Source organism: Lycorma delicatula, chromosome 6, assembly GCF_047948215.1.
Source record: "Lycorma delicatula isolate Av1 chromosome 6, ASM4794821v1, whole genome shotgun sequence".
NCBI lineage: Eukaryota > Metazoa > Arthropoda > Insecta > Hemiptera > Fulgoridae > Lycorma > Lycorma delicatula.
The window spans coordinates 26,350,594-26,362,667 of record NC_134460.1 but is presented as its reverse complement, the minus strand read 5'-3'; the positions used below and the strand labels follow the sequence as shown (position 1 = coordinate 26,362,667).

General features: G+C 29.7%; 1 protein-coding gene across 2 annotated transcripts in view; it reads left to right on the top strand.

Annotated features, from left to right (window-relative positions):
• The window catches only part of LOC142326763 (noggin-like), a 114,288-nt gene that overhangs the window by 85,714 nt on the left and 16,500 nt on the right, over positions 1–12,074 (top strand). For both annotated transcript variants that reach the window (XM_075369455.1, XM_075369454.1), the window contains exon 2: positions 7,655–7,945. In XM_075369455.1, the coding sequence (XP_075225570.1) occupies positions 7,655–7,945 (291 nt within the window). The remainder of the gene's footprint in view (positions 1–7,654; positions 7,946–12,074) is intronic.

The following is a 12,074-nucleotide window of genomic DNA, read 5'->3' as shown; positions in this document are numbered from 1 at the left end:
TTTACTAGTGTAGTAGGTATTTAATTTTAGTTTGAAATGTCAGGAAAACATAATTTTTGCTTTTTTTTAATCAGCCATCGCCTTCCTAGACCGCCAGAACACTCCCAATTTTCTATGGGCCTTCTATCGCCCCTGCCCCCTTAAGGCTTCCAGCCCTCACAAGGGATCGTTATCGCCCATTTTGAGAACGAACGGGTTAAAGTGAGTTTCGTGCATATTTTAAACTCTAAACTCTTTTGCTTTAGCTTGAGTATAATAACAATTTTCCTTTTTAATAATATATCATTTAAAATACATTATATTTTGTTTCAAACCACGAAAATGTTAGTGACCGATAAAATGGTTTTTTTCATCATATATTGTAGAGGTGACAGTTGAAAATTCTTAAATGTTTTATTTTATTAATCAATAAGTTCATTAAAAAAATATTTAATCCCAAATCAACTCTATAAACTATTTGAATTGAAAGTATACAACACTCCATAATTTTATATAGCTATCAGCTGATTGCATCTCATCCACTTAAAGCGTATACTTCTTTATAGTATAGACTACAAAATCAGTTTTATAATACTAAATACATCTATCGCATAAGATGACATTAACCACATGGCTCTTATTTATTATGTCTGTGCTTTATATCACTGCAAAGCTAAACAGGATTAAATTGCACGAGTGCGGTGTTTTCTTTCATAAATAAACTAAAAACATTTTTATATTATCAATAATAATTATTAAATATAAAATTCTTTTGTATAATAATTTTAAAAAAATCTGATGTGGACACCACATGACTCCCTTGTACGCCTATTAAATTACATATATACATTTTTTTTTAAAATAATAAGTATATAAAATGTTATTTCATTAATAACTTCTGATATTTTTTTTTTATTGTTTTTATTCAATTATTATTTATCGTAATTTTTTTTTACAATCAAAGGTTAATAGTTAATAGGCAAATGTATTAATTAATCAATATATTTAAATTAAAAAAAGGAGATGAAGACTGATTCGAATCGATGTGCCTTCCCATTGTAAGATCAAATATTTCATTAAAATTTTATTTGGCTATAACTCTGGAACCAATGAAAACAAGTACCACTTATGACACATCGTTGAAAAGCTCTCAGTGAGGGCTTATTATTGCAGTTAAGAAAAAGTAAAAAATCCAAATGTTTTTGAAATTTGGGCTTTATCGGACACTTTTGATTCGTTTATTTATATAATAGTTTTCACTTACCAACAATCTTTAATAGTACGTTCGAGCGCTTTCGGATTAGTAATCCATCCTCAGGAACATTGATGTGTTTTAATTATTTACTTCACATATGCATGTGAAGTAAATAAAAAAATAAAAAGTAAATAAATTCTAAACTTCGATTTTAAAAACAAAAATTATAAACATAACACTTGATCGTCAAAAGGTAAAATAATGTAAACGTTATTCGTCATGTCAGTATGAAGGTTGCAATTGTTATCTAACTTAGATAACGTTTACATTATTTTACCTTTTGATGATTATTTGTTATATTTATAATTCAAGTTAGTATAATTAATGATATGTGAAGTAAATAATTATAATTATAAACATAGATGTTCCTGAGGATGGATTGGTAATCCGAAAGCGCTCGAACATACTATTAAGAAATGTCGGTAAGTGGAAACTATTATATAAATAAATTATATATTAATACCAACGGGCCATGATTTATAAAATTAACTTTTGGTTCAGTCAACTGCAATCAAAAGGAGAGTTGCATAACTAGATGTATAACAATACTAAATTCAAAATTTCAACATCCTACGGCTAATAATTTTTTACTTATGCGAGATACATACGTATGTAGAAAGTCATGCCGACTAGTCAAAATGGATATTTCCATTATATCTGAAAACCGATTTTTTGCGATCACAATACTTCCTTTACACCGTACAAGAAAGTAAAAAATTGTTTGGAATTTGAAAGGGCCGTACACGACTTTAATGTTGTAAATGTACCATAGAAATGAACTGTATCAAATTTTTAAAAATATAAAAGTCGATGACTGAATCGGAAAGGCTATCGTTTAGCTTGAAATTGTACGTTTTTAAAAATATTAGTGATAAAAAGAGAAGTTTGCAAAAATATAAAATTTGTTAAAAATTAGATTCAATTTGTTTAGTTGATAGTGATTAAAAAAAATGCTCATATGGATATAATTTTACTAAAATTCTTCAAATAAGATGCTTGTGTAAACACAAGCATCAATTTAAAACGAAAGTACGTAGTGCGTTGTTTCTGTAAATCAATGTGTTTCTAACTGCGAATTAGTTACAACGTCGGAAACGAAATGTCTGTCTCCTTGAACAGAACTGTGCAAGAGTTTTTTTATATTATGAGGTTTTTTAATAGTTTCCACATTTGTACTGCATTTTCCAATTTCTACTTATATTCCAATTCTGCAAACATAAGAACTACTCATATCCCTTTTTTAAATTCGTTCAGGAAAATTTTTAAAAAAATCTTGTTAAAAAAACTAAAAAACAATCTATTTGTGGTTACAAAAATATTACTACAATATTATAAGATTATTTTACGGTATTGGTAAAATCAGATGTTTTAGTTAGAATAATATTGTGAGTAAATAAATTGTGTTCTTTTTATATGCATGCAGAAGCCAAGTTCCTTTCATGTACACTGTGATAGGTATGATGTAATTTAGCTTGTTCTGCTATCACTTGGCAAAGTAAATCGTTTAACTAGATGAAAAACCAGCACTGATTACGTTAACTTATATTGCAGAGAATTAAAGCTTACAAAGAGTGGTGCAGTATTCTATTATTTTCTATATATATAAAAATGAATGTTTGTTTGTCCCGTATGCGTTCCTATTCATCTGATTGCAATGAAACTTCGGTGAGTTGTTGTGCGTACGCCCGTACGCCCGCAAAAGTTTCTGAATTAGGACCCGATAGGTGACGCTGGGAATCGAGATATTTAGAAAAATTGTATTTATGGATCGATTTTACTCATATTCAAAATATATATTAGTTAAGCGAAAAGAAGAAATTTTGCAAAACCTATACCCGCTAGGTGGCACCGGTGTAGAGATATTTATGAAACAAATATACAGACTTTTTTCTTCTATATATATATATATATATATATATATATATATATATATACAAAAGGCAATGTTCATATGTGTGTTCGCTAGAGACTAAAAAACTACTGGACAGATTTACGCGCGGGTTTTTGCAAAATTGTCCGCGTTGTCCGGAGAAGATTTAAAGCTACTGAAATCCTTGATCTGACCAGTAGAAAGAAAATCAGGGGTATTTTGAACCGACTGTTGTGTTTAGAGAGTAATTTGAATTAAATCCGATAGGTAGTGCTGTTTTAAGAATTGGATTTATTTACATTCTGACTTTTATAAAGTGAAAAGTTTAATTTTGTGAAGTTCCGTAATTTTTTTTTTTTTTGAAGGGCAAAAAACGACCACGCGTTATCATCGCCCGGAATCTTTATAAAAAAAATAAAGGAAACTAAGACTATTCTAAAAAATAAATAAAACTTACAACTAATATCACAGCTAAAATCTAAAATAAAACTAAAGTAAATAGAATTTAACAAAGTCCGAGATGGGTGTAAAAGGCCCATTCTTGGATAACAGAATCTAAAGCTAACACAGGACCACAAAGATTAAAGCAAAAACAAACTCATTAAAAACTCTTCCATTACCAAACTACACGCAAAACTATCAAATTTTTTGCATAAAATCAGCACTACGCAAAAATATAAACATCCGGTCTAAAACTACAATATCATTGACCAAGACTCCACGGATGTTTCTGGGCAGTTTAAATTTACGTAAGTTTAAGCAGTAAAATTACGAAGTTCCGTAATGTTCAGTTTTTAATGTTTTATAAAACTTTCAATTGTGTTCATTTAATCTACATCTATACTCAAATCTAGTAATAGCGAAGCATTGCCGAATCTGATAGTAAATGTGTATGAAAAATTGGTATGTCGCACTCTATACTATCAAGATTATTGCAATAACAAAAATTTTAATTTGTCAAGTAAAATACATTTATACGCCATTCTGATGTTATTTCTTTAATTAATCGAGCTAATGATTAATAAATTTAACTTAGATCAAAACAATAAACATTTAAAATACAAAAGAATAATAATAAACAGTAGTAAAATTAATACTACGTATTGTAAAACAAATACGGGAATAGTTTCTAAATTTTGAAATAGGATAAGTCAAATTATACGTAGCATAATTATTATGAAGTGTTTCCGAAAATATTATTACTAAAAAAAGATAGATAATTAGGAATGGAAATTATTTAAAAAAATATCTTCTACAAAAAAATCAATTTATATATCACAAAAAGATTTTTGTATTGGTAACATCATAATTGAAGCAAATTCAATTCTTTGAATAGCCTATTCGAGGTTTTATCAAATACTACGTATGTAATAATTTTATTTTCGGAAAAAGTGAAATTGTTTACAATCATAACACGAGAAAACAGATCAAATTTTACGCCAAACAATAAAATCTAAATTCATTTAAACACAGGCCATCGTATGCGAGCTGTTGCTGTTTTGAAGTCATAAAAAATTTCTAAAGTAAATAAAAATCTGTCTAAAAGATCATTAAAGAAATTTCAATTTGATATTAGCCAGAGTAATACTAGTAAATTCGTAAAATAATTTTATTTTAGTGGACATTAGTCTAAAATTTTAATGAACAATATTTTTCATCATAACTTGATTATCTTTTTCTCATAAAATTAAATTTCTAATCATTGTATAAATATAATGAGGTAAGTTTTATGAATATTTTTGTTTTGATATAGCAACGTATACGTAGTATATAGAACAATAATATGATAACCGAAATAAAAAACTGATTTCAATTATTGAACCTGGTGCTGCCTCCTAAATGTGATGTCATAAAAGGATGTTTATATATATTTAATATTTAAAGATAGTTATGATTTATTTACTGATGGAACACAAACTGTTGGCAATATTCCCATTTTTTATAGTAGTTCATAGTAAAAATTAACATCAAAACACATGCCCATTATTCGAATACCAGTGACCAAAATTCAACGGATAAATTAAAATTAACGGAATGCTAGCGTCTCAACCTTTCACCCAGAAGATCTCGAGTTCGAATCGTGGTGAAGCTGGTAAAAATTCTCATTCTACACTTCCAGATATAAGTTTAAAGCTTACGTGGTAATAACCACAAAAAAAGTTAAGGTCTCCCGTTGAATTTCCAATTACTTCTATGGTAACAGCTTAAGTTAAAGGATAAAATTTATTGCAATCAAAATATAAAGCAATAAAAAAAGCTGCGTAGTAAACTTTAAATGTAACAAATAAAATTATAAATGTAAACAGTAATTATTCATTAGTGAATACAAATAGAAAATAAGTCTGTGCAACTACAGGCCTAAACATCTAATTAGCATAATGACTAAGTTAGCGAATCTTCGTAACACTTGTATGGCCTTGAAAAAAAGGAAATGTGAATAACTTGCAGAGATGGATATTATTTTTATAAAATCGTATTCAAAAATTTTAAATGGATTTTTGAATGAGAAATATTTTTTAAACATTTTACGTGTATAATTTAGTAATATAGAACGGCAAAAAGTCTGATGTTATCTTAAGACAGACAGTTCATAATTTGTAGAATCGATTTTTATTCTTTTTCCACAAGTTGACGGTCTAATTTCTCTAGATAATACCAATTTTCACTTTTAATAGGTCACTTTTAATTTCACCAATACATTTTATTGTGCCTATATTTGCTGTGGTTCTGTTTCATAGAAATCTACTATTTGTATTGTGAGTGTTTGGGTTCATTCTTTTGATGCCCGTAAATTTTAATCTGGGTTTTCTAATGTCCATGTGATTTTTTCTGAACCGTTTGATTTTCTGATTGCTTCTGAGTTCACCAAATATGTTTTGGTCCTAGCATCTTTCTCATTATTTTCAATTCCTTTCCCTCAGTGTTTTTCTATGTCAACTTTTCTGTTTAAAATAGGTGTTTCTGATCCATTGAGACATTCCGGTCTAATGACTGTGTTGTAATGTCGTAAGTTTACGTGTGTACGAGTAGAAAAGCATTGTTATTATAGATGTTACGGGTGAGACGATATGCTGATACAAATTTTTTGCATCTAATTTCATTATCTGTTCTTTCCGATTCCGTTTTCTTGAATTTTTTCACCAAGATTTTTAAATTGTGCAACTAGTTCGGTTTTACGATATTTGGTTTTCATGTATTTTGATGCTTGTTTTTTTACAGGTTATGCAATCCGTTTCGTCGAATGAAATCTGAAGGTCAACTTTTTTTGCGATTTTTTTAACAGTTCGAACTGTTTTTGTGCGGTTGAAATGTCACTAGTTAAGATTGCTCAATGATCCGCAAATTCTTGGCAGTCTATCTTTATAGTAGGTAGTCTAGTAGAATTAATAAATATGGATTTTCTTTTTCATATTCAAAGTAATAATGGAGCTTCTTATCCAATATATTAATATACATTGCACTGTAAGAGGTTTTTGCAGCCGTAAAATATAGTAAAAAATTGAATTATATCTTTTATAAAACAAGAGAGGTTATATACGTCGTTACACTAAAAAATTCATACCAATTGAATTAGGCAATTCAGAGTGACACTTCTTTCATCACACACTACATTGAATTTTCCTGTAGCGGAAAATTTTATCATGTTAAATAATACATCCGATGTAGTGTGAAGCAAATTGCTAGTATGGGCGCGTCGCTCTACGTTGATTATCTCAAATGATACTATTCTCAATGTCATCATCGTTTTTAACCTCACTATTTTTCAAACAAAATAAATTCAAGTTTATCTATATTTCATCCACGCATATGTGTGGAAATTATTTACAGCCGAAAAATTCATTTCATAGTTTTACTATCATTTGCTTTTCATAATATAGAAAATGATAAATGTGTTCACAAACACTTTAAACGTTATTAAAGACAGCTTTGCTTAAGAGGGAGACTGTTTTTTGATCACTCGAATCTTAATTAACCGTTAGATTTACATCAGAGGAAAGTTTATATGGTTTATAAATAATAACGTAATTAGATATTTTCACGAAATCTTGACATTTTAATAGATTCTCTTAGAAAAGAAAAAACTATAATTTGCGATTAAAGAAAGGGTTACATTAATGTTTTGCTTTAATCTACATCTTTCTTCATAGCCTTTCTTATGAAAAAGGTCTTATAAAATTTTATCCTTGAGATAATGATGTTCATCAAACAAGCAACCTATATGGGGAAAAAGTGAAAATATAACTTATATGGCTGAATCTTTGTTACATTTGGGTCTGGTAAACTGATATGAAACAATAAATTCGGCTAAGTGAACAAGAAAGCAGAAAACCAGTTTATTTCTCCTTAGTAAGCCAACATGAGATGATTGCTATTCTTTGGAATTCCTATAATACTTTTGAAAGAGACTTTGTTTTATATAAGGTTATAACATCTTACATATAAGCATTTTGTGATATATCTGAATTTAATTTTACGACCTTAAAAAAAATGATAATAATCAATTATTAATTACAAAGAAATTCTTATTAATAATTATTGATTTGTTTTAGATGGAGGTTAGACTGGCAGTAATAAGTCTGGCTGCAGTGGTATCATCATTACCGGTAGTATCATCAGATACAAAGGACAGTACAGGACTTGTCGGTACATCACCGGCGTTGTTATTAGGTAGTACACAGCTTCCTCTTCAATTTTGGGCAAATCCAAGAAAATCAGCGTTAAAACCAAGAAAAAGAGATTTACATGAGCCGACACTAATGGCTTTACTCGGTCCGGATTTTGACAGTCGATGGATGAAAAAATCTAGGCCACAATCTCCAACAAATAGTGATATTGATAATGTAAGTGAAAATATAAGAATTAAAACTAATAGCTAAATTTTAAAAAAATAATGTAAATTTATTTAATTAAATTATCTAGTAATATTGAGAAAGTAATAATATAACTGTATAAGAGAAAAACAGCTGTTACAGTGTGAACACCTTCGTATAGATCCAAGGTTAGACTACTGCTTAAGGTTTTTTCTTCAATTTCAAACAGACGACAACAAAGAGGAAAACCAAAAGTGTTGTAAGTAAAGAGGGTTAGTTAAGATAATGATGAGTGAAAAAACTTATAAAGAGTTATAATATTTTTAACCGGAGAGGTTATAAATGGGTTTTTAATAAGTTAACTGTACTGATTTATCTACAGTGAAAACTAGGCTGAACTACTGAGTACGAACAATTTGCAATAGCAATATCTGTTTTTTCTTTTTTTTTAACGTCCGGGACCACCGTTAAGTATTGCTTCAGAGGATGGGATGAATGATTTGTAGCGTGTGTGAAAATGCCATGCCTAACCAGGATTCGAACCCAGGACTTCCGGATGAAAGGCCGAAACACTACCACTCGCGCCACGGAGGCTGACAAATGGTATTACTATATCTAATTTAACTTGATTATCATTCCTAGTAAACATAAAAATGAAAACTTATAAACGTAATATTTAAGTGTAAACAAAACTCATAATTATTAGAGTATTTCAAATTTCTATTAATACTTCTAAATCTAATAACCTAACCCGATATACTTCATAATGAAACAAATTTTAAGTGCATAGAAATGGTTCTGTGATACAAATTAAAACATGAAAAAATTTATAGACAAGCACTAAACTAGAAGTAACCTACATACATTACTAAAACTAACATTTAAGAATTGAAAACCCCGATGAACAATCCGGAGGAGTTTACTGCCCCTACACTTACAGTATGCGTGTTCGGTAGTCAGTACACGCCACTACTTTAAGGCATTCTAAGCACATTATATCGAAAACAGTAGCGTTTTTCTATTGTTAAAGTTTAAAGTTTAAATTTAACACCTGTTCCCGATAATAATAATAAATTTATTATTTCTCATAAAAAATGATAGTGAATAGATTTGTTTGTTCGTCATATGGGCTCACAGTTTTATTTTAGTTGCTACTGGGGCAGAATGGACCAATGGTGGTGAGCCAGGCGGCTGCGCATGGAAACTCTCTCTCAGCCGACTTTCTCCCGCTAGAAATAGTCCGTTGTCAATTAATTTACAGTTTATTTTATTTCATTTCTAAGCGTAGATTATTTTTATATATACTTTATATTTGTATTTTTATTAATTTTATTTATTTAATTTTATGAATAAAAGCAAAAAGATTATTAGTTATTATTTAGCAGTAAAAAAAAAGGCTCCTTTATTTAGCGGAAGAGAGTAGTTTGCGCGCATCCGGCCGACGCATCACGTGTCCGCTCTGCGCCAATAGCAGCAGCTGGATTGGCAACTAACACAATCTCACACGAACACACATAAGAAGAAGACGGCGTCCCCAAGCCAAGTTATATGACTAGCGTTAAATATTATTATATTAAAAACTATTAAATTCTATATCTACTTATTCTTTAACCCTATTTTAAATATAAAAACACCAAAATGTTCAGAAAAATATTCTTTTCTTTTTTTCTTAAAACTTTCTGTAAAATTCTTAATATTCTCAAAAAAATAATGATACGAACGCGTCGAGGGTCCAGGGAGCTTTGCTCCCTGGACCCTCGACTTGGGCCTAGTTTGCTTGGTCCCTAGTTTGCTTGGGCCTAGCTTGGTCCCTCGACTTGGACCCTAGCTTTGGGTCGAGGTTCCAGGGAGCAAAGCTCCCTGGAACCCAAGCTAGACGATCGGGCGTGCGAAGCCCGCCCTGACCGGCTAGTAATATATAAAAGTAAATTATTAACACTTTACTGATTAAATAAAAAAGTAGTTTTTCGTAATACCTTTGCATTCCACAAAAAATTATAGAAAATTAGTCTGCTTGGGTCAGAATACTAGAATAATTTGATCGGTATTGTGTGGTCACCGTAAAAAAATTTAACTAGACTATTTATATGTGACCTGCCATCTCACAAAAAATAATACATTTTTATTGTGTAGTCTTCAATAAAAACTTTTTTTTAACCTCCGGGACTACCGTTAGGTAGTTAAGGATCAGATGAATATTAATTTTTTAGCGTGTGAAAATGCCATGCCTGACCGGGATTCGAATCCGAAACCTCTGGATGAAAGACCGAGACACTACCACTAAGAACTTAAAATAATGAACGCTCAAAAAGAACCTAAATAAAATACAGTAATAAGACAAAAAGTATAAAACAAGAAATGTTTACAACTTGTAGAAAAGATATGTTGCAATTTTCATGACCTATTCCACCTTTTTTCCAAAGTAAATGTATTTTTTAATAATTTATTTGATAGAAATAAAGTAAATATTACAAATTGAAGTAATATATATTTACTTACGTTTTTCCGAACAGCCTGTAGAGAACTACAAAAATATCATTTCAATTGCTTCTGTTCTGATTTTCCCTCTTTCTCCTTTAGAATTCATTATTTTCTCTATGCTATATTTTTAGTTCTATCCAGAACATGCGCTTCCTTTTCTTTTTTGCATTTTCAAAAACTTCGATTCTGCGGATTTTTTTCTCTAAGTTTTTCTATCTTACAATTTTTTATATTTGCTTTATTTACTTCTTCCGTTACTTGTTTTACGTAGAAGGATGGAGTTTTATATTTCCAAAATTTATCACAAAGTTTTTGTTCAACTTATCTGAATCCATTCGAATCAAATGTCTCACAAAATTTAGTTTTGTTTTTCTAATTGTGATTTCTAAATCATCGAAAGTTTTATCTCGAAAATTATGTAATGATTATTTTTTTTTATTATGATTCACACGTTGGAATACAATTTAGCAATATTTTTTTCTAAGGAAAAATTAAATAGAATTTAAAACACTTTCTAAAGAATTATTTTTTCTTCATTTATAATAAAAATTTAAGAATTTTAATTTTTAAATTAAAATTTGAGGGGTTGGAACCAGTTTTTAAAAAAAGTCTTAATTAAGTATGGATTTTAAAGGAAAATTTAATGTAACGAAATTTAAAGAATTTTCGAAGAAAATTTTTTGAAATTTCAAAATGGTCCCTTTTCTTATGGCAGAGACAGTTTTCAGTAATTTAATTACGAGGATATATTTTTAAAAAAATGATTTCAGTGAAATAAAAATAAATAAATATTATACAACGTTTAGGCGTGATTTTATAGATCGAGTATTAAGAGGCGAGCGTTATCTGTAGGCATACAGTTAATTAATTCTCACTGCAGAATTCTTCCGATGTATGGTTAGGAAGAGTATCTAATTACAAAAAGCTCAGAACGTAATAATTATAACTGTTGGGAAACAATGGATTTATTGTTTTGTTTCTATTGTTACAGATATCGTTTGGAACTCCCGTTGACGCCCTTACTGGATCCATTCCTGTTGTTTCTGCCATGTGGCAATGAATTTCAGTTGTGTATCTGTTGTTATGGGCTGAGGGATCTATCTATAAACAAGCTACCTGGGTTTACATTACAATTTTTCCAAGGAAAAAAGATGATTGGCCATTAAGCTAGATAAGGTACGGGTGGTTGGGGTACGGCTGAAACTATTCCTACGATGGATATCTCTTACTCGAGGTTATAGATAGAAACAAATTTACTTTTATATTTCAAAATTTTGAGCGAACTTTCCGAGTAAGAAATAAGAAAGCCGTATGATAAGGAATGCAGAGAATCGTGTTTGCAATTAATTAAAGATCATCTAATTTTGCATATAAGCCTGGCTATTTCTTCCCAAAATTGTAATAATGAATTAAACTTTTAAAAAAAATAATGAAGATTTCAATGTTAAATTTTCTGTTAAAAAAATTGTATAAATATTTTTATATGCCTGGCAACATATCTCTAGAGCTATGCTGCAAGAAGGAGTGTATGGTAATTGCCAAAAAATAGGGAGGGTATGGGTTTTTGCATTTCTCGATGTTTCATGACCCAAAAACAGAAAACGTGGGTGATAATATTCCTATGTACGTGTGTTGGCGTATTTGAAGTTTAATAACATTTGACTGGATAAACCGATTT